The following is a 23,620-nucleotide window of genomic DNA, read 5'->3' on the forward strand; positions in this document are numbered from 1 at the left end:
AGAGAAATCGTAAGTAGAGGAACATGCAAGGACAGGTCAAAGAAACCAAACCATTCTGGGGTATTGGTCTGTCTCCGGGAGTTTTTAATGGCCTGTGTTAGTAGTTAGTATCTTAACATAGAAGTGGACTGACAGCCTGGTGATGAAGATAATTTATTTTAAGCTTTCTTCACAGAGCAAAACTGTGAACTGTGTTCTACAGATGTATACATGAAAAGTATGTCTGTGCAGAACTCTGAATTACAGTGCTCTGTAACTGGTCTGTAGGTTAGACATTGGAGTTGGGATAAAATATATAGTTATGTTATAATCATTTTGTTCCTTGTATAATATAAATAATTAGAAAGTAAAATCAGGAATCATCATATTCTTCATTCTTTTGTATAGTTCTGGGCAAATCACTTACTCTCCGTCATGTACTGTAACTGTAAGTAGGGATATTAATTAGTTATCCCATGTGCATGGCATTTTTTTTAATTGATGCTTGTAAAAAATTTGTCCTTGGACTGAAAGTCTCATCAAGTACTGTAATTATTATTTATCATGCTTTTAAGTCACTAAAATATTTGTGTGTATTTATATGTATCTCTGAGGGATATAGGTATATATGTATACCTAACTACATTTTATCTAACTTCTAAATAATCAGGAACCTTTGGAAAAATCTGGATATCTGTTAAAAATGGGTGGTAAAGTAAAGACTTGGAAGCGACGGTGGTTTGTGCTTAAAGGAGGTGAATTACTATACTACAAATCTCCAGTAAGTACATGTAATTTATCTGATATTTAATATTAGATTATTTTTACTGACAATCTAGGGCTGCTAGAAGGAAATAAATACATTCCTGGTATCTGAGCTGTTAGGGAGTGATTCAGGACTCAGTTCCTCAAGAGGTCTACAAGGTACTCAATGTCTAACTAGGAAGTATTTATCAAGATTAATGTTTAAATGAGTTCTGTAATTATTTATTGCTATTTGCTGGTAGATTTTTAAATACTCTTTTTCCATTCTTTCCATACAGAGTGACGTTATTAGAAAACCTCAAGGTCAAATTGAGCTAAATGCATCTAGCCACATTGAAAGGGGTGATGGAAAACAAACAATTCAGGTGCCTGCTTTTCCCATCTGTGTTTCAGTGGGTATTTATTCCCTCCATCCCCCAAACCAACTGCTTGTTCCAGTCCCTATTGCACCGGAAGCCCAAGTGTGGATTTGAAATTATCCAGTGCCCTTCCTTTGAAACCAAAGAATCATTTCAGTCACAGAAACTATAGAAAGGCCTACATGTAGTCTTGTTTGTATTGCTACAAAGGTCAGATCATCACATATGAGATATAAATAAAGAGAGTAGTCTTGGGGCCAGCCATTAGGGTTGAAAGAAGTTGTTTGTCTGAAAGGAGATAATTGAGTTTTCTCAACTCTGCTGTCCTGAAACTTTTCAGATAAAGCCTTATAAAGGGTCTGTCTGCTCTGCCTGGCCATAGAATGTTTCATTAATGAAAAGTACTTCGGGGAAAATAAACCCCCCAAAGTTGTGAAACTACATTGGGTAGTGTATGTTGCAACCCCCACACTGTGGGTTCAAATGTATAACGTTCTTAAAGCTCAAAACTATTCTGTTACTACATAGCTGACCACAGAAAAGCGAACATACTACCTGACTGCAGATTCTCCCAACATCTTAGAAGAATGGATCAAAGTGCTACAGAATGTTCTTAAAATACAGGCTGCCAGCCCACTTTTCATACAGCCTGAAATCAAGCCAACCATGAAAGGATTACTTACAAAGGTAGGAACACTCTTTTCCCCCCAATCTGCTTTATTCCATATTTCTTAAGAAGAGTATCTAGATAAAAATGACAAGCATCTAATGCTTTAGTTCTTATGCGCTTAATAGAGTTACGCAGTTTTAATTATTTGTTTTGTAGTGTGAAAAAGAATTTGAACCAAGGCATTTATTCCCAGCATCCCCAAAGTTCAGAGATGGTGAAATGTAGTATGTATTTCTTTGGCAGTGCTTGTTCCCAATGTTCTGTAATTTCAGGTGAAACATGGATATTCCAAAAGGGTTTGGTGTACCCTAGTTGGAAAAACTCTGTATTATTTCCGTAATCAAGAAGACAAGGTAGGTCCCTTACTTGTTTCCTCAGTGAATGGAAGATAACGTATTGAAGTAGACTTTAAACAGTAAATTACAGCTTTATTAAGGTACAATATGCCCATTTTATCTTGATTACCAAACATTTAGACTTCACAGATTGTCAACTTGGAAGGTTCCTATCTAATAGACAGCAATCCAGGACATGCTCATTGGTGTCCTTCTCCTACAGGACATGATATATATTCTGCATCTTCTTATCCCTAGTCAAAGGGGAACACTGACTTGCTGACAGTTCAGGTCTCCCTTTCTGACAGGCATGAGACTCATCAGAAAAGACCTGTCTGTCATTTACTTCTGGAAGCTGACCCTTTCTAATGTATGTTTGCAGTGGACAGTGACTGCAGGTTTCAAGAAATTAAATGTTCTTTTTATCCCTCAACTGATTTCCAAATCCTGTTTTTTGGTATGCCACTGTACCTCCACAGTGCTGCAAGAAAAAAAAAACAAGCCAACCCTAGCAGGATGCAGAGATTGCTGCTTTGCAGATGTGTATTTGTGGAGGTGATCTTTTCCCATTCCCCATGAAGATCACAGAAAAGGAGCTGTCTACAACGGATGAGGTGGACAGAAGCAGGTGGAGGACGACAAAAGAAAGGGATGAAAAAGTTATTTCTAAAACCTAGGGAAAATACTGTTTGAGGAAAAAGAGGAAGAAATGGGATCCGATCAGCTCTAAATTAACCGCCCAACATAACATATGCTGTAGGACAAAAGGAGCTAAGGAAGAGCAAGACATGGCTCTTCCACATTGGGCCTGACCTTTAGTTCTCTATCCACACTTCTGAATATTGTTGGTGCTAATATTTCCAGTCATGTACCTACAGAGACAGGACAAAGGACACTTCCTAGTTATACTTTTCACCTGTCCTTTTGCTCCCAAGGCATTGTATTTTGTCATCAAGAAACATATTTTTAATGGAGATAGGTCAGGAATGAGATTTTGGAAACTTCTACAAGAATTCTTATTAATACCGCTGACGTTAGGAATATTTGATCCATACCCCTATTACCTAGCTCTACCAAAAGGACTGCTGACCCTTGACAAAATGGTAACAGTCCACTAAGCCATTATAACCAACAGTTCAAAAAAATACAGAAAATCTCATTTATTACCTAATCCAACCAAATATTGGGTCCAGGAATTCGTAGTCTTTGTATAAAGCTAGTTATTCCTTTTGTTATCATTTCTTAGCCATTTTTAAACATTCAACTAGACCTTATTTCTAGAACTATATGAATAAGATAGCAGCAACCATCCATCAAAACATTTTATTTTAATTACTCTTTTAAAAAGTGTAATACAGGGCTGGAAGTGAAATCACTAGACTATTAATTTCTAACTCATCTTACAGAGACATTAAAATTAACTTGCAATGTCTCCTATGAAAAAATCTATATGTTTAAAGTATCTGAATTGACATATTTTTGCCACTGAAGCTTTTGGGGTTTTAGCATGCCCTTGAGAAGCATCTAACACTTTTGCTGGATTCTTGTAAGTATTTCCCTCCCATTTGGAACAAGTTTTGCTGCCCTTTTAAAGCAAAATTGAAACTAATTTGCTAGCCTATAATAGAATAAGAATTTGGCTTTTGTAAGCAGAATATGTATGAAAAGTTTTCCAAAGCTAGTTTATTTCTAATGTTCAACAATTTTCTAATTAAAAACATGTTTGCTGCAGCTGAATGTGTCTGTGTGGAAACAAATTACACAATCTGTAGTGGCTCATACAGTAATGGAGTCCATTTAAGTGGCCTTCTTTCAAAATATAATTCAAATTAAAAAAAAGCCAACTGTGTTTTAGTTAAACTTAGCGAATAAGTCAGTCTTGACTATTTGTATGTGAAATGGGTTCTCTTCATTCTCAGAATCTTCTCTTGTTCAGAAAGTTGAACGCTTCAGAAGCACCACATAAAATACAAATCACCACATGCATCTTTAATACTTACTAGTGAGGGCACTGAAATAAAGAGCCACCACTATGTGATGTTTTCTTCAAAATGATTACATTAGCAGCTCACTTTATCAAATCACTATGCAAGAAGCCCACCCTAGATTGAGTCAAACTTTCCAGCTACTCTCCAGTATGGTATTTTCAATTTTTAACAACAGTATTACTGAGAAGCCTTATTTGCTTTTTACTGGTGTTGGTATTTCAAGACAGCTTACTTCAGGCTTACACTTGAATGTGGCACAAATAAGATGCTAGTTACTGTAGTGACCAACTATCCTTTTATCAAAGGGAAACAAATATCCCCCTCTTTCTGCCGGATCACTAAGCATTGCTAGACCTCACAACACAGAAACAATAGCCAAGGCTTCTTCACTACACCATTAAATAACACCATCTTGAACATCCTCATGGCTGAACAACTGGAGAAAGAGCAGCGGTGCTGTGAGAAGGGAGGCAGCTTTGCATAAAATAGTAAGGACTGTCATCGTCTGTCAGTCCTGTCACCCTATTGTGAAGATTGCATGCTGTATTTGTGTTCATCGTGGCTTCCTGTTGATAACAACTATGAAATAATCACTTCTGTGAACACTTCCTTTTGAATAATTTTCATATAAAATATCTCCTGATAAATGATCAAAATTGCATATACAACTTAAGAATCAAGTACTGTGATCTGTCAGACCGGAGCATGAAACCAACTGAGAAGATCTACCACACAAAAAATTCACCTTTTGAGTTTATAGCATGAACGAATTAGATACATCAGAAATACACTACTGTCCTTGGAAATAACAAGATCATAATTAAAAGTTCTAGGCTTGAACCAGGGAATTTTTGGAACAGGGTCTGGAAACTGAAGAATTGCTTCTCTCACCCTAACAGACAGTTATTGTATGAACTCGATACAGAAGCAGACCTGGAAGAGAATTTTTTAAAATCTCACTTTCAGACTTCGGCACATAACATTCTTCTTCTGCTGTCTGCAACAGCTGACATTCCTTGGGAGGACTGAAAATTAATAAATACAAATGGGTATTGAAGATAGTTCATGTTTTTCTTTCTAGCTGTAGAATAAGAAATATAAAAGCAGTGTGCACTGAAGCAAATGTTTGCTCTCTCATTGATTCTGGTATTTACTTTTAGTTTCCTCTTGGTCAAATCAAGCTTTTTGAGGCAAAGGTTGAAGAAGTTGATAGATCATGTGATTCTGATGAAGATTATGAGGCTAGTGGTCGCAGTTTATTATCAACACATTACACTATTGTTATCCACCCCAAAGATCAAGGACCCACTTATCTTCTTATAGGATCCAAACATGAGAAGGTAATAAAATGATTTTTTTATTGAGTTTCAGTAACACATCTATGAGTATGCTGTTGTGATATCAATAATTCTTAAAGAGGAGGAGGAGGGGGACCTACAAGTCCTCTGGCTTGTAGTCTGATAGAATAAGCAAAGAGAAGGTCCTGCTTCTTTAACATTGATCAGAGTTTGTCCATGAACCAGTGCTATCGCAGGTAATCCTTTTTAAAATAGACAAAAATAAACAGGCTTACCTACGTAAGGAGATGGTGGAGAATAGCAAATATGCTGTAATTGGAGAACTTTGCTCACATTACACTAACTTGTAGACAGACCTGTAGCAGACCTTCCTGAGAGGTTCTGGGATACTGTTTTCCATTTTCACTGATAAGATTAACGGTAGGGAAGACTGCCCTACTGAAGTGAAGGAGAAGAGAGACGTATGGTGAAAACCATTTCTGTTATTATTATTGCTTCATTGTTCTCAAGTAATCTTGTAGACCTTGCTTTGCTTTCTGGCCTTATCCCCAGGTTAGAGGATCTGGCAGTGATGAAAAGGCACTTTTGTTAGCTTTCTGAAGAGGAAGGGAAGAATGTCCTGATAATTAGCCACAATTTCTGAGGGTAAAAGACTTCTGAAGAAAGCACTGTCCAATCTTCCTTGCTTAATATTTGTAACAATAGAGACCATGAATACAGGTGTATTCATAAAAAGGCAAACTCCTTTGGGCTCCATTAGGAGCGTATGCTAGTTTCAAGTTGAGAGCAAAATCCTGATGAAGCAGCTCCTTCCAACATGGAATGAGTGAGCTGCTGTGTTTTTCTACTTTAGGACACGTGGCTTTATCATCTGACAGTTGCAGCTGGAACTACCAGTGTAAATGTTGGATCTGAGTTTGAACAACTTATTTGCAAATTATTAAATATGGAAGGCGATACCAGTAAGTTTGGTTTTGTTTCAACATACTAATCTCCTAATGCTTATTTATGGAATATACTTACAAACTGAATTAATTCCAAAACCTATATTTTTGGATCTGTTTAGCTTCTCAAATTTGGAGACATCCTACCCTTTGCCACAGCAAAGAAGGAATTGCTTCCCCTCTTACAACATTGCCATCAGAAGCCTTGCAAACGGAAGCAATTAAATTATTTAAGGTAAAAACACAGCAGATGTCTTTTTTATTAACTGACATTATTTTAGCTAAAGAATGGCTATTAGTTGGCTTACTAGAGATGTTCAACAGATAAGAAAAGAGAAGATTACTCTTACTTTTAGTGGAGGTAACTGGTGGAGAGTAGCAGAATGTCCCCATACTATCTTACCAAAGACTATCACTTCCAATGTAAAGAGATCACTTTTAATTGTGAGGGAGCAGTTTAGGCTTCAACTTTTGGCCTGTCAACTAAGGTTATTGATAAAGCACAAGTTAGTAGAAAAATTCCACAGCCATCATGGATGATAATAATTTTATCATGAAGTTCATAAGCGCCAGAGAACCTAAGAGCATGAATGCATCTCTATTCAGAGAAATGTGTCTGAAATACTATTATTTTCAGTTGGATTTTAGGAAAAACAAATGGTAGGCAGAAGTTTTGCTGTAGATATATTTAAATCATCTTTAAATTAGAAGACATTTTAAAAATCAGAAGAAAAGCAAAGAAAACTTAAAGCAAGTCAGAGTTTATTTCAAATTGAGATAGAAGGCAGAGATTCTATTGCTCTTTTTAATTAAAAAAATTTTTCTTCATATGAAATATCTATTCTTTAAAGACTGATTAGGTATTGTAGTAATATACATCAAGAATATTGTTGAAAGTATTTCGCAAGAGTGTTTTGAATTCACTTTAAAGATTTTCATATTCCTTTAAAAATACACATGTATATCTCCCATATGTAGTAGTAGTGAAAAGGCTTTATGATTAAGAGACAAGTAATGATTTGTAACTGCTGTGCTGCAGCTATTTTTTTTGAGAATTTTTGTATGCCAGTAAGACCTTACATCTTTCCCAGTTAAAGGCCAGATAGGTGGCTGATACTTATGAGAGGGAGTATGCTGCAATGCCATTAACCTTCTTTTTCCTCTATCATGCCCTCACCCAGGTAAAAATGCTCCTGAACGTTATCTGACAGCCAGTCTATAAAGTCTGTTTCAGAGACAAAATAAAACCTTGCTGTTCCTTTTTCAGTACATTGTGAAATAAATTACAAGTTGGAAGGCATGGAGCTTGGATAAATGAACTTTCTCCACAGAACTTATACAAGTCTAAAGACCAAATTCCCCAAAGCAGCAACTATCTGGAGAATTTTGATGTAATGGTTTGGATCTAGAATGGAATTCTAGACAAGCACCATATGTTCAGTTACAGCCACTTGTAGGCAAACCTTCCAGCTTGATTCTCTGAAATGTTTGAAGCACTTTAAATAAGTACACCCATCTTGTTTTCTGCAGTTGTGCAGCATGAAAATTTTAAAGGGAATATGCTTCTCTGATAAAAATAAATTTATATCTATTTGGAAATGACTTTCTGAAATACATTTCAGACCTAATTCAAATCACAGACACTTGTCTAAAATAAATAAATAAGAGATGACTTGTATGACCTTTACTGAAACGTTGTGTAAATCAGTTTAAAGGTCAGGTAGGGAATTGATTGAGAAACGGATCAAGTCATGCTTTAGTTATTCCACTGCTGATAAAAATTAGTCCTGTGCATCCACGTATTTTCAGATAGACTAGAAATAGATTTGGCTTCCATCCACTTCTTGTATTTTGCTTATATACCTTGAAAGTTCATAAAATATTAGAAAGAGTAAATGTGATGAGTGATACGTAAGCTTTCGTCTAACACTGCACAACAAATGCTTAACACCTAGCTTTCCTAAGACAGTACTGGGCATAGGAAAGGTTATACTTAACCACAGTAAAAATACCGTGAAAGCCAAGATGTAAAACAAATGGCTCTGAGTTACAGTTTTGTTATTTGTGTATATTCTGCTATGTTGTGCTCACTACTTGCACAAGCATTTTATACTGGCTGCCACTGAGAGCTGTACACTTTGCATTTTAATGACCTGTAGAGGGATAAGATATGTTCAGCATGTCCTTAAACTTGCCTACCACCACAAGTGTTGCAACTCCTGCTAGAGCTCACTCTGCTAGATACAGTGAAAAGCGTGGTTTTTAGGAGGGATTTTTATTTTTATCTTAAGTCTCTCTGTATAGCTTTCCATCCATTCTGGCCCCTTTTCACCCCTTTTTGGAGGGCCAGCAGGGTTTCCTTAGTCTATTGGTAAACTGACTAATTGTGACTTCAGCTACAGCACACTTTTGTTATACAGAACGTCTAAAAGATTTGCTGGAGCTTTTTGTATGTAAACTCACTTGCTTATTATTTTATATCTAGACCTGCCAGTTGTTTATAAATGCTGCAGTTGACTCTCCTGCCATTGATTACCATGTATCTTTGGCCCAAAGTGCTTTGCAGATCTGCCTCACGCATCCTGAACTTCAAAATGAGATCTGTTGTCAGCTTATTAAACAGACTAGACGTCGACATCCACAAAATCAGGCAGGACCAATACAGGTAACCCAGTATTTATTTTAATGGTATCTATTTCAACAGCAGTGAAGGAACTGCACAGGCTGTTTAGAATGGTAAAGGTGCTCTACTCTTCTGTAGTATCTGCTGACTTAGTATGACTTATAATGGAGCAATACCTACAGAACTAGGAGACGAAACAGAAAATGAGAAAGGAAAACACCATATTAAGGCTTTTGTAATAGACATGTTTTTCTCTTGCCACAGAAAGTGGAACATGGCCAGCAGAGATACCTGTTGTGTAGAAACAGCCTGTGTCTGGGATACGGCCAGTATGTGTGCATCACTAAAACATCCACACAGTCTTTATAAGAGACATAACATGTTCATGTCAGTTAGCACACACTGAAGCTACATATGCCTGATGGAATTTAAACTAACCATAATCCATTTTTTGGTACTTTTCATACCACTGGCAATGCCTTCCTTTTTATACAGATAAATAAATTGTTGCTATCATAATGCATAGGCATGATTTTTAAGAGTTAACATGTTCAGTAAAATGTTTGCAGCTTCACCAATTTTTTTTTAAGTCCTAAATTCATGCTGTCATCTCCCACACTTGCTTCTACAGTAGTGTCTTCCTGAAACTGAGCTGATGTTATCCTCCATCACAGTACAGGTATTTGATGAAAGGGAATTTCTGTGCCTGTGCTGTCAAATTTCTAATTAATACCAGGCAAGTCAGATGAATCAAGATAGAGAACCCCCATTTTCTAAATTTTAGTGTGATGCATTGATACAATTCTGAGAAAAGTAGTTTATATCCAGAGTACATGAGAGTAGTCTGTATTGAGTGAAGCCTATGGATACATATGGAGCAATGAAAATATACCAAAATACTGAATAACTGCTTTTTCAATAGTTACTGTCTACTTGGTAGGAGGGAACTGTCTTATGGGTTGCTTCATAATATATGTAACAGGATGGCTGAAGTAAAATCGTACAGGCTTCTCATTTCTTAATGCTTGGTCTTGCAGCCTTAGTATTTTTTTCCCATGTATTACCTGCTTTTTATACAAACTGATCTGCTTTCCCATTTACAGCCCCGAAAGAAACTTTCTGTACACAAGTAAGTAGAAAGAGAGCATTTTGGCCTTCCAGTGAGGTGACATGGTTATTTACTCAGCTTTTTCTTTATATTTGGGGGTTTTATTCCTATTTACAGCTGTCTGTTAGGATGGGACAGTAAGCTGCACTGCTGGCCAGCAGCCAGAGCAGGAAATTTTATTTTGCAAGACATTTATAACAGTGAATATCTTCCTTTTGTCCAGGGCTTGCAGCTCTTGGCTCTCTGCGTTGGACTCTTTCTGCCCCAGCACCCATTCCTTTGGCTTCTTAAACTTCATTTAAAGAAGAATGCAGATTCCAGGTATGCCTGAACTTTATTACTCAGCTAGTTGACTAGTCTTTCTGAAGTACCTTAATTTCAATCTTTCATTTAATATTTCCAATCTTTTTGAGATATATTTTAAGAGAAATTTGAGTAGTATTGTGCTCTAATGCTACTAAAATGTAGTACAAGTTACTGCTGTGTATCACTTGGGAAAGTTATCCTTTGTTGTGAATAATACTCTGCAGTAGAACTCTGACTGTGTGTTGCAAAACCATAAAAACCAAAATATGGCAGTTATACAAAACACTCTGAGCCATGTTCATCTTTGGCACAATTGTGTTGGTCTTGGCAGACTAATTCTCTTTCTAATTCCACATGGAAAAATGTGTTGGAAATCTCACAGAGTAAAATCTGAGTGCTCCTCCCATCTGTCATCCCAGAGAGATTTACTCACAGTTTACCATCCTCTCAATCTGTCCCCTAGAATTGCCTTAATTCTCTTTTTGTCACAGGACTGAATTTGGGAAATACGCAATATATTGTCAGCGATGTGTAGAGCGTACCCAGCAGAACGGAGACCGAGAAGCCAGACCGTCCAGAATGGAAATTCTTTCCACTCTTCTAAGAAATCCCTACCACCATTCACTGCCCTTTAGTATTCCAGTTCATTTCATGAATGGCATATATCAGGTAATGTCAGGTAGACCACAAAATCTGAGCTCTCCCAACCCCTTGCTATTAGCATATACATGAAGTAGTATATCAGACACAGAATTGTAAGTGTTAAGGTAAATGTGGTTCAAGTTTCATCCTGTGCCAGTGTTAGCAATGGCAGGCTGAAGATACAAGTGGTCTGATTTGATCAACAAAGAGTAAAGGTTTGGGGAAAAAATCTTTGAAAGAAAGAAAAAATATTAAAACCTCTTAAGAGTGAGAATTACTAATGTTCTGTTTCTTATTTAACCTGACCACCAGATGAATGAATTAGACTGAAGAGAAGGGAAAGGTATTGAATTCCACTTCCTTTCATCAGACATCTTGAAAGTTAAATATCTCAGTGAAGGACTGGAAGCACAGCTGTAAGTCCCATTATCAGTCATGAAGGATAACCATATTTGTTACAGAACAAACACTGCTTCATTCTTAACTCTTTGGGGACTTCAGCAGTCAAAGCCTGTAGGAAACTTTCCATGGGTTTCCATGCATACTGCTTCACATCCCGGTTTGTGTTTCTAACCGAGAGCTGCCTGAAAAGAGGTTTTTAACAATTCACAGTATTCCTAGATAGAAAGCAAATTTTTATATGAAATCAAAGCTGTATCAAATAAACTGTTCATTTCAGGTCACAGAAGAACTCTGCTTTGTTCCCCTCCTCTAAGTTTCTTAATTGCTTACTGCTTGCCCAGTAAAACTGAAAAAACACGTAGTTAAATCATCCTAGAAGGTTTCAAAATTGAAGTTTGAAGAAGAAAAGGAATAACTGCCCATTAATTAGTTATTGCTCAAAAATACATACTTCAAGAGCTATGAACAATTGTAATTAAATACTTCGGTGCTATCGGCAAATAAGCAATTATAGTGGTATTGAAAACTCTTGTATTCATCTCTGAAGCTAGATTCAGGAGATGATTTTTTTTAATGCCAGCTACTGAGAAGCCCAAAACAGAAGTCCAAGATGCATTTTCAACACATTTCTTTACCAAAAGAGTAAAATATCTTCAGTGTGTCAAATACAGGGAAACACCTTCAAAACAGACTTAAATGAACATCAGCAACTAGTATCTGTATAAAAGCCATTTGCCATCTCTTGCTAAAATGCTTTAATACTCGTAACAACAGACAAAAACTCAGATTTGGCAAAATAAATTTCAGAAGGCTCTATATACTAGTGACCCATGTAGCACTGACAGAGGGACATTTTTAAAATATTTCGGATCTGCCACTGTATATCTGCCACCTGATATCCCTTTGAAGTTGCACGTGATGAAAAATTATTAATTGATCTCATTTCATATTGAAAAGTGTAGGAAATTATAGTTTTCTTTATTTTTCAAGTGGTATTTGTCACAAAAAGCTCAGACTGCTTTCTGTTACATAAATTCTGCAGCAGAAATTCAAGTGTAGCAAGTGCAAAGAAACCAGTATAAACAAACACAAAAATACTACATTTGGAAGCATTTTGATAGTGACTTTGGTTTCATAAACAAAATGCAATAAGGTACAATCTGCTGGTAAGTTAACAGTTTTTTTGGATGGAGAAAAACCTCCACTAAATTGACTTCCCATGTGGAAATCTTGAATCTTTTCCAGACCCTTTATGGAAATTTTTTATTTCCAATTACAATAAGTTGTTCAGAGAGGATAGAATGAGTTATATTTCCACTCTTATTCTAGAGATAGTATCTTTCAAGAGCTGAGATTTAAGCGGGGGGGGGCTGTAAGTTTGACAGCAAACTACATTTTGGCTGCTTTTTTAGGTTGTTGGGTTTGATGCTTCTACCACAGTGGAGGAATTTCTGAACACCCTGAACCAGGATACAGGGATGAGGAAACCAGCTCAGTCAGGATTTGCACTGTTTTCTGATGATCCTTCTGGCAAGGATATAGAGCACTGTCTTCAAGGAAACATCAAGGTAAACAAAAGCCCTGAGCTCTGCATATAAAACAACAAAACATCTTCATTTTACAAAGCTCTCTTCACACAATGTAAAGCAAAACGTTTTTCAGGCTGAAAACTCTTTAGGCTTTTTTCTTCATAATGTAAAAGGAAAGATTTTTAAAAAGCATCACTTTTCCAATTGGTGAAATTCATTCAGTGAACTATATTTAAAAGCTTTGTCTAGGAGACTGATATTATTCAGAGAAGTAACAGCTGGGTTTAAAAAGTAAGCTGTTACTAATCACCATTCTTTAAAACTAAAAAGGAATTGGAGTCCAACATGCATTTAGAGACTTCGCTTAACATTTCTGGTATATAGATGACTATATGAGGTTCAGAAAGTCATTGATACAAGGGTAGAGAACGGGGGGAAGAAAAAAAAAGAAAGGATTCCTTATCTAAATACAGAATAATTAGGGTTCAGTTCAGGAAATTTCCAGTGTTTGCCTTATCATTGTTCTGAATTTTTAATTTTAGTTCCCTCTATTGCTAGAATTATTCACAGTAAAGAGTGGCGAAATGCAATATAGTCTATGCTTTAGTAAAATACTAGATATTTTTCAAGCCTCTTAACAACTAATGAATAAAGACTTTTTTATGCTTCTACCAAGTAGTCTTTTACACCCTTTGGTAAATGTTCACAGCTGCGCTTTGAGTTACAAGGTGCAGTATAACCAGGCCTTAGTGACAAACAAGCAGGGTCATCGCGATCAGCTCTCTCCCCTGATCAGAATAATTACCATATGGAAAGCAGAATGTGTAAAAAATGTACTTATTTTCTTGGTAAATGTAACTTTAGATGATTTTCCATTACTGTTTCCAGGAAGGCTCTTTTTTGAAGGACAGTGAGATGAAGCCCAGCAGGGCTCCCAGGAACTCTGTTCCACCTCCACCCCATCTGCCCTCCTACACCACTTCTTGGGAACCACTCTTGCTGGACTTTGTAACAAACCTAATACAAACTTTCTAACAGTTACTAGAAAGGACCTGGAAAACTCCAGCATGCAGCAGAAAGAGAAGGCAGAGATCAAAGGCATTTGATTAATTATATAACCACTCACACTGTATAATTACATATTCATTGGCTGCTGCTAAATCAAGTACTGGGCCTTTCCATACAAGCATGTTATGGCTTGTTTCCAAAGGTAGTGTGTGTGTTGCTGGACAAACAAATGACCAAAATGTTAATTATTAAATGTTCCAACTAAGAAATGCAAGTACAGTTATCTTTCAGTATGTTCAAAAATTCAAGCCATATATGTTTCTGATACGTAGTAGGTAAAAATGAAAGAAGTTGACAGTTTCTATTCTAAGATGTTTTCAGTAAGGAATACATGGCCATGTCAGTTTTGTATTGCTTTCCTTCTAGATCTGTGACATAATTTCAAAATGGGAGCAAGCTTCCAAAGAACAACACCCTGGGAAATGTGAAGGCACAAGGACTGTCCGCCTTACTTACAAAAATAGGTTGGTTCAGCAAGTATAACATCTCTGCCTTGTCCCAAGATTTGTTTTTAAGTTTTGCAGAGTTTCTTCATCTGAAAAATACTGGCTGACTCAAAGCTTGCAACAAAAATAGTACATGGGTGTAACTGCAGAATATTTTTTTTTAAATACAGTTAATTTTTCTAGTTCTTAAGAGGTGAGCAGGGCTGCCAAAAAAAAACAAAAAACAAAAAACACAAAACCAGGCAATGCTGAACTCAGAAGACTGAAATTAAATATTTGCCCCCAGGTTTAAGTACAAGCATTGCTCTGCTAATGTGTTTTGACGCTGACGTAAACATGTGACATTCAGAGCAGATACTGCTAATCCTCAGGGCTAATGCATTTCCCTATTTTCTTTATTTAATAACTTTCTGTCTTTTCTGTAGGCTTTATTTTTCAGTTCAAGTCCATGGGGAGACAGACAGAGAGAAGCTGCTGCTAGTATATCAGACAAATGATCAAATAGTCAATGGACTTTTCCCTGTAAACAAAGAACTAGCAATGGAATTGACAGCTCTTCTAGCTCAGGTAATCCTTGCACATTAATGAGTCACGCAGCAGTTTTACAGATGAAAAACTTGACTAAATAAACTGGTCCAGGGTTGCTTGACAGTCAAGTGACCTCCACCTTTTGCACGTGATAGTGCAGGAAATAGACTGGGCTGGAATCTCTGTGTAAGGCAAACTCTGTGCTCCAGTGGAAACACCTCACAGCGTACGCTGCTGCTGGCACCAGTGTGGTTAAAACCTGCTTCGCCTCCTACACAGTCAGGCCCTCTTTGATTAAGTATCATGTAATCATGTCCAATTCTTCATTCACTATTCCTTACATGATTTCTGCATGTTAAGACACCAGAGTAACAGCTGTTTAATGTAAGCCTAAGACTCCTTTACAAGATATGGTCTTGATCTGTTTTATTTTTATAAAATTAAAGGCTCAAGTGTTACATAGTAAACCTAAACTGGTTTGTGTCAGCTGGAGATCTAGCAATCTCAGAGCAGAACTAGTAAGTATTATACATGTACCATTTATAGTTAATATTTATCTCTTTTCCATGGTAAACATAAAATAAGAAAAATAAAATTACTTGCATCACTTTTATATCAGTGAAAAATATACAAACTGGTTTTCATTTTATACTTGATAAGACAGAGGAAAAGACAGCTTGTAATACCCAGCTAGAAAATTACTCTGGAGGAACAAAAAATTTTCTTCCTCATGGTTTTTCCTTTAGGTAGAGATTGGAGATTTTGAACGGCCCTTCTCAACTCCAGCAGGGCAAGTCACTTCCCAGTCCAAGTCCAATCAAACATTAAAACAAGTTTTGGAGAGATTCTACCCTAAGAGATACAGGCATGGCTGTTCAGAGGAACAGTTAAGGTGAGATGTATTTTGCAATTTATATTCTCTAAGAATCTAGGAGTGAAGAAGTTTTAAATTGTCATTAGGTACAACTTAATGTTACGCCATATTTGCCTAAACCCGTGTTTGAAACTCATTTTCTTACTAAACTGAAGAACCCATTTCCTCTGTATATTTCTAATGTAAACACAGGACCATCATGAAGCACTCATTCCAGCAAAAGCTGTACAAATTACTACGTACTGTTACAAAACCCAGCAATTTTGAAATTCTTATTTTTCTTATTCAGGAATTCTAAATTAAGTTTGTGCTATGGCTAAAGAACTACTGAAAGTGAAGGACATGAGTATCTGATTGAGTGTTTGCTGTTCAGATGTGCAATCTCTGACAGCCAGTCAAATTGGCAATATATTAGTGGACTTGCTAGTAAGGTATCACTTAATTTAAAATTAATAACCTGCAAGTCATTTAAATCAACTCCTACTAATATGAAGGCAGAACAGTGTAATAAACTATCCAAAGCCAATGATACAGCAATTTTGAAGTCAAATAAACATCATAGAAATGTTTTCCTCATTCTTCACTACAGGGTTGGGAAAGTTTAAAGCTCTTATCTCATGCACAAAGTAACATTATTACATACTCAGAAGATAATAGGGATATTCAAAAGTATATGCACAACAAATAGAAAGTTGTGCAATTAATTTCAAAGAACGAAGTGTAAGGGGTCCTAGATTAGGCTAACTGATGGAGGATAAATCAAACATCTGTTGAACCATTCAGGTAATCCCTGAACTACTAAATGCCAGAGCTGGAAGTCTGTGGCACTCTGTACCTCCCCTGCTGCTTGTATTCTTTTGCTAAGGATGTAGTGTGACTTCATAAACTTCCAGTAAAAGTAAGCTGCAAAGATCTCCCTTTACTACACATTCCCCCTGCCTTTTCTTGGGCTGCATCTAATAATCCTGTGGCTGCCGGGTGAGTCAGTCGTGCAGATCAATGTGCTAGAAAGGTATTCTGGGTGGGGTTTTTTAGAGGATCAGTTTTCCATAGGATTATTTTATTGAACCAACTCACTGTGGAGCCACAAAAGAAAAGAGCCAGTGTGAATACCTCATGCATCAGAAGCACCCTTTTTGGTAGCAGCACCCAGATACACTAAAAAAAGAGTAGTGTTAAGCCGTATCTTCCACATCTACTACTAGCCATGGGTAAAGATATGTGTTAAGCTGGATGGATTTTTGGACTGACAACTGGCGTAGCTGTTGAGTACTGATAAAGGTAGATTGATTATCTGTAGAGACACATTAAAAGCTGTCCTAGACTTTTTCCCTTTATGCTGCAACTGCTACATCAATATTTAATCATAATGTTGCAGAAATTAGAAGATACTTGGTAATTTTTATGTGCATAAAAATATTAAATGACATTTTGGATGTATTTAATACTGTGTGATAGTTGTTATATTAAATTATCATTTTAACAAATGAATTCTTTTTTGCTTGTTAAACTTGCTATGGGTAAGCATTTAAATTCCTTTCAATAACTAAATTATATATTTCACTTCAACAGACAGCTTTGTCAACGATTGTCTACAAGATGGATGGCCCTTCGGGGGCACAGTGCTGCAGACTGTGTGCGCATTTATCTCACCGTAGCCAGAAAATGGTCCTTCTTTGGTGCTAAATTGTTTGCAGCAAAAGTAAGAAACTTTTTGAGTGGTTGAGCTTTTTAATAAATATATGTTGCAAATAATAACAACTTTTTGTTGAAAATTAGTGTGTTACACATGTGCTGATTGAATCTCTTGTCAAATTACTAACTTGTTTAAGCCATATACCAGTGAAATGTAGTAGCCATAGTACTAAGTATACCATAATAACAACTTTCCAATACACCTACTGTTTTTTACATTATTAATCTAGGTGGTGTCTTTTCATTGTCTTATATCTTAGTTTGAGATAGCTTGTTTGTTTCAGACTTTTTTTACCTGATAACTAGTAGAATATTGAAAAGGCATCATGAACTAGTTATGGATGCTGAACCTTGCAAAAACACTAAATGTTGTTAAGTGTATTTAGAGCACTCCCTTCTGTGCTGGCCTCTCTCCATTTCTCTTAAACCACTAGTATCTTAATGCTGTTGATTCGGGTAACAGCTGTATTAAGCAGAACTGTTACCTCACCCCTTATGTTTTATTAGGTAATCCTCGTATATATATATAATTGCTTATCAGCATTCTGTTCTTCGCATATGTAGACATATGTGCTAGTGAACAAACTTTAAAACATCTGACTCTTTATTTTATTAATGAGACTATATATTTTATTGGACTAAGCGCCAGGGGAGGTTTCAAGAGTATTGGGTTGAGTTCACAGTTCTGCCACTGGCCACCTACACGGCTTTGGGCAGCTACTTCAACTCCTTTACATCAGTTCTCTCCCAGTGTAAATCTCAGTAAGATCTGTGGATGGAAAGAGCTCTGTAATAGCTGAGAATTAATAATTATTTACATCTTGCCTCATGTTGAAGTTGTAATTAAAGAACATTTGTCCTTGTAGCCTCTAGCAACATCCTCTGTTGAGAAGTCCTTCATATGGTTTGCTGTACACGAAGACGGCATAAGCATCCTAGATTACAGCTCTATGGTAAGTGAAATTTCTTTTTTAATTTTGGTCAAAGTAGACTTTAATACCGAGTATATGGAGAGATTCACCACCATACTACATAAAAGATGGCATTAACCTTCCATGCTAAATTATCTAGTCCTTCTCTTAAAGCAAAAATTCATTCCTTTCAAAGTGCTTTAATGTTATCATCATTATAGTAGCACTAATAATAGAAATAAGTAATGAATTCTTTGCACAGAATTTATTTTTGTTTATCAGATACAGTTTTTATATCTTTTAATGAAATGTTAATGTTTTAATCATTCAGATGTCAGGAGATCCACAGTTACAGTTCTTACAATAACATTAATTTTCTCTTCCTGGAGACTTCATTTTCCATTATTATTCATAATACATACACTCTGCAAAGAGCAGTTACTTTAAAAGATTGTTATTTTCATTGTATTATTTTTGTTTAATAGTAGGTAATATAACCCAGAGTTATTTAATTATGTCATTTTAGTCTCTGATTTTTCTTTGATTTGCAATAAAAGTTTTCACAGAAAACGACTCATCGTAATCAGTGCAAAAAAAACGGTGCCTGAAAAGATCCTTGCTTTAATTTATATCCTGCAAAGAAACAGAATGGCATGGCGCTATTAGCAAGTGCTAATATTGAATATCAGAAAATTAAAATCTCAACTTTATAATTGTACTGATACAGGCCTTTTCATTATGTTTCTTTGCAGTTAAAGAAATAATAAAACCAAGAACATGAGGAGAGCAATCATCAGCTCTGTTCAGAGAACAGGCAAAATGAGCTCACATCAGACTGCAGGAAGCTCTATAAGACACTATACTCACAGAGGTAGCTATGGCATTTCTGCAGAGCACTGCCAGTTTACAATACTGGCAGGCCTTGCCATTCAAGAAATGCTCAGTTTCTAGGGAATATTCTGATTTTCAGTAGGAAGGATCAGGGGTATCAGAAATGATGTTGCAAGCGGTAGAGAAAACACTATTTTGAAATAAGGGCAAAAAGAGGTTTAGTAGCTGAAGGATGTTAAGTCAGTTATTGTACAAATACTGTCTTACAATGAATTTTAAATGTGAACGTCTACAGCAAGTTCATATGAGTTGTAATGATAAATTAAATGCTAATCATAGACTCAAAGGCCACTAGTGTGGTGTTGAACATTGAATAAGAGCTGAGGCATGGAAAGCAGAGGAGCCTTGAAGAGCATTTATGTTTCATCAGAGATGTGAAAAAAAAGAGCAGATTTTAATTTCAGTTGTGTGTATGCAAACTGCATCACTGCACAAAAAAGAAGTCCTGGAGTTAAATTCCTTTAGATGTCTCACACTCTGCCATTTAATTCACTTAGACACTGCTTTGATTTCAAATGGAATTCCTAAGATTAACTTCTCTCAGAGTCAGTCAAGATTTGTGTAAATTGAATTACACACTTGAGTTGAAATCTACTTAATATCTCTGATCTAATTAATTTGGTGTAAAAACAAAGGTCAAACTTGCAAGAGTTATCATCTACAACGGAAATTCCTCATACTGAAAGTCTGAAAGAAACTACCCCAAAATTTACAATTAATTTCAAGATTCATAAGAGGCTAACAACATTTTGAAAAATACATATGTAATTATATTTTCTAAAGAAGTATTTGTCATGATCTGTTTTTCCTGCATTTTCCTGCTTACAGCTTTGTGTTTTGTTTTTTGGCTTTTCTTTCTTAAGCGATTAACAGTTACATTTACATATAAGAATCTGATGACTTTCGGAGGCTATCAAGATGATTTTATGTTGGTTGTTAACAATGCTCAGACAAAGGACAAATCAACGGAAAAATACCTTTTTGCCATGACAAAACCAAAGGTTGGTATATTACCTGAAACAGTTTCCCACCATCTGCTACTATTCTGCTTTTTTTCTAGTGGGTAATCCTTAACAGATGTGCAAAATGAAACACCTTCTTTATTCCTAGCATTCTCAGATTATTGACTTCTGCCAGATGGTTTTAGGGAGCAAAACAATTAGTAACATAAGAGCTAACAGTGACAATACCGATGTGTTCCTTTTCTTTTCATGTCCCTGTCTATAACATGCCAAATTTTTCATAGAAGGACAAAGAAGGCAATTAAGGACAGGAATTATATGCAACACCTAAAAACTAGTCTGTTTGCTTGATCAGCACCAGAGATAATTTTTAAGAAGATACATTTGTGTTCCACAGTGGACTTGTAGAACACAAGATCTGAAAGATCAGTCACTTCTTAAAAAAACTAGGGTATTTTTACTTTTGGTAAAAAAAACTGTTCATGCCTTTAAAATCTTGATTCTCTCCTTCACTGATAAGATTGGCTATATTTAAAAAACAAACAAATAAACAAATATTTCAAAGTCTTTTCCGGGTAGTCAGAAGAATTTATGGAACAGAATACAAAATTCCACATAGAAATTTGGGTCAAAACACAATTCTTCATACAGGCAAGCATAGTAAAATACCTGTGTTCAAGTTTCCCTCAGACTGTGCCCTTACAGGCAAGGTTGTGTGGATTACAAAGAGAAAATATAGTAAAAAGCTCCCAGAAGTCTTTATTATCTACCCCGCGTCTTTAGTTCTCTAAGCACTAGGTATTTTCTAGTAAAACTGAAGGAACACATCAGGAAAGTTCTTTTAAGAGCGTCATCTTTTAGAATTCAGAATCACTCTCAAAGTCAAAGAAGCCATCTGTTTGAATCATTTAAGACTGTAGAAGACAAAGTATCTAGCAGACTGATGGGAATAACATTACATTATTTGCAAGGAGCAATAGAAAAAAGCTCTATTAGGCATCTCCTCTCTCCCCATCATTAATTTGTTTGATAAAGTACTTTTCCAGTTGATGGTGATTGTCACTTGCTAAAAAGTTAGCTATTTTTTCAGCAGTCAAAACACATCACTATTTTTCAAAGAGTTTTGTATGTTCCTGTTATAGATTCTTGAGATCACTCTTCTGATTGCCAGCTATATTAACAACTTCCATCAGCTGAAAGGAGCTGCTCATCATCTCTCTGCTCCAGCATTACTGACACCTCAAAGTGGACAGAAACTCAAGGAAATGGGGAGTCAGCCACTTGCAAACAACAGACCAACTAAATGTCCTACTTTGTTATGAAAGGATTATGTATCATGATAATGCATTTTTGTTACAGGGTTTCTACACTGATTGAAAACTTTACGATGTACAAGACATAGAGCCTAAGCAGGTCCATAAAGAAAAGGAAGGTTTACATTCATTTCAGTGGTATATAACAGGAGGAGCCCTTTTGTTAAAGCCCTGGCCCGAACTGGAATGATGATAAGCCAATTTAAGGATTATGCTTTACTGGTGGTGGCTTGTGCCTATAGCTCAGAAATGAATGTGTGTGTTGATAGTGACGGGAAGGGTGGCCTTGGGAACAGCTGTATAGATTTCAGCAGTTTTCCAGATATTTACTCAGGGACCAAACTGTCTTCAACTCTTCATCTCTGTTTTTCAAAATTATACAAGTTTCATAACCCTCAATTTGAAAAGGAATTTTTGTTTAAAAAAAAACAGTCAAATACAAGATATTTTCCACTTCCAGCACCCGTCCTTATGTGCAATACAGGCACCATGGGGCTAAAAAGAACAAACTGTTTGATTTGTATAATCGTTTCTCCTTTATAAAAAAACATAAGCACATCGTGTAGCTATTACAAATTTAAGGAGTATTCTCATGATGCATTAGCTAGCCTTTGGTTATACAGCTATTTTACTTGGCAAATATTCAGCCTTGGTCTGGTAAATTTCTAAATAATCCCTCCCTGCCTCAGCCTTTTGGAAAAAACTACATTGGACAGGCAATGTATTTAGTATAGTTTTGTTAAACAAGATCCCGTACCTCATTTTTTCTTTAATCCAGAATAATAATGTAATACAGAGGCAAGAATGACTCACAGTTCAAAACACGAATAACACAGAAGGCCATTGCTTGAACTGTTGTGAGTAAACTTGGAGACATGTGACATATAAAATCCATGTATAATGTGTATAATGTATATACACTGATTCAGAATAATATTTTGTAAAAGTTGTATTACTTGTTTTTCATTTGTGTCAATACATTTCATGTTACAATACTAATATAATGTTCTTGCACACTGAAGGTGTAATGCTGTGTCTGCACTACTGGACCTTGGAGAACTTTCCAGTTGCAAGCCTCAGTGCTACGTTGGGTCAAATGCATAGAAATTACATTCATTTTTTCTTCCAATTCACACATTTTAATTTCTGTGCAAATAAACCACTTCTGCAGGCTCTGAAATGGATCAGCAGCATACTCTAATAGATAATTTAGGTCCAACCAAAGAGAAGGTAGTCAAATCACTGATTTATATACATTTCAGAATATCCACTTCTGCTTATGCTAATTATGGGTCATTAATCCCTTACTGCTTGACCTCATCATTTTGGTGGTTTTTAATTACTTAAAACTGAAGTAATTTCACAATGATGAATTTTAGTATTTGAAGGTTGAAAATCTCCTTTGTTTTATGGCATTTAAAGATTTCAGATACATACACACTCATGTTGAAAGAAAAGGAATTTTCAGCTGTTTGCCTTCTATGAAAGGTAGGCAGTATCCTCTTGAAGAATTAAAACAAGTTGGAAGGGAATTACAGGTTGTAAGAAGAACATGCACTGAAAAAGTGGAAAGACAAACTGCCAAGCTGAGTTGATAAACTCATTTCTTCTGCAAGCTCTGCGAGTCCTGCCACAGCTACTTCAGTCTGGAGGACTCAAGCACCATTTTATGAATGGCACTGTGAGCCAGTGCTTTCTCTTGAAAAATGACAAGCAAGTTCACAGTCATTATGTAGATGCTTTTACATTTGCAATGCAGAAAGAGCTTCCTGCAAATTTTCACCCTTTGGTGGAGGCTGTGGTACTAGATCCTTCTCTCTCAACCAGGCAGGGCCAGCAGCAGCAGCAGGTTTTACCTCCCAGAGGGTGGCCAATCTCCTGCCATTGTCAAGGAAAGCATGCTGGAAGCTCCACGAGACCCTGGCAGCAACTGCAGCATCTTTTTGTGCAGCACCCCACATGAAGTGCTGCAGATACCGTGGTG

The 23,620-nt window shown here is 36.3% G+C and overlaps 1 protein-coding gene across 3 annotated transcripts in view; it reads left to right on the forward strand.

Moving 5' to 3' along the window:
• Positions 1-22,930, forward strand: part of PLEKHH2 (pleckstrin homology, MyTH4 and FERM domain containing H2) — a 55,159-nt gene extending 32,229 nt beyond the window's left edge. For 2 of the 3 annotated variants that reach the window (XM_042789814.1, XM_042789813.1), the window contains 18 exons: positions 650-760; positions 1,023-1,109; positions 1,632-1,790; positions 2,046-2,126; positions 5,257-5,436; positions 6,248-6,356; positions 6,461-6,573; positions 8,824-9,003; positions 10,293-10,390; positions 10,867-11,044; positions 12,832-12,987; positions 14,383-14,480; positions 14,888-15,029; positions 15,737-15,882; positions 17,437-17,566; positions 18,426-18,512; positions 20,225-20,362; positions 21,466-22,930. In XM_042789814.1, the coding sequence (XP_042645748.1) occupies positions 650-760; positions 1,023-1,109; positions 1,632-1,790; positions 2,046-2,126; positions 5,257-5,436; positions 6,248-6,356; positions 6,461-6,573; positions 8,824-9,003; positions 10,293-10,390; positions 10,867-11,044; positions 12,832-12,987; positions 14,383-14,480; positions 14,888-15,029; positions 15,737-15,882; positions 17,437-17,566; positions 18,426-18,512; positions 20,225-20,362; positions 21,466-21,645 (2,373 nt within the window). In that variant the 3' untranslated portion in view covers positions 21,646-22,930. The remainder of the gene's footprint in view (positions 1-649; positions 761-1,022; positions 1,110-1,631; positions 1,791-2,045; positions 2,127-5,256; positions 5,437-6,247; positions 6,357-6,460; positions 6,574-8,823; positions 9,004-10,292; positions 10,391-10,866; positions 11,045-12,831; positions 12,988-14,382; positions 14,481-14,887; positions 15,030-15,736; positions 15,883-17,436; positions 17,567-18,425; positions 18,513-20,224; positions 20,363-21,465) is intronic. The other variant, XM_032989470.2, reaches the window with a different exon arrangement.
• Positions 22,931-23,620: the final 690 nt, after the last annotated feature.

The sequence above is a fragment of the Tyto alba genome, unplaced genomic scaffold, assembly GCF_018691265.1.
Source record: "Tyto alba isolate M040663 unplaced genomic scaffold, T.alba_DEE_v4.0 Super-Scaffold_16, whole genome shotgun sequence".
NCBI classification, from domain to species: domain Eukaryota; kingdom Metazoa; phylum Chordata; class Aves; order Strigiformes; family Tytonidae; genus Tyto; species Tyto alba.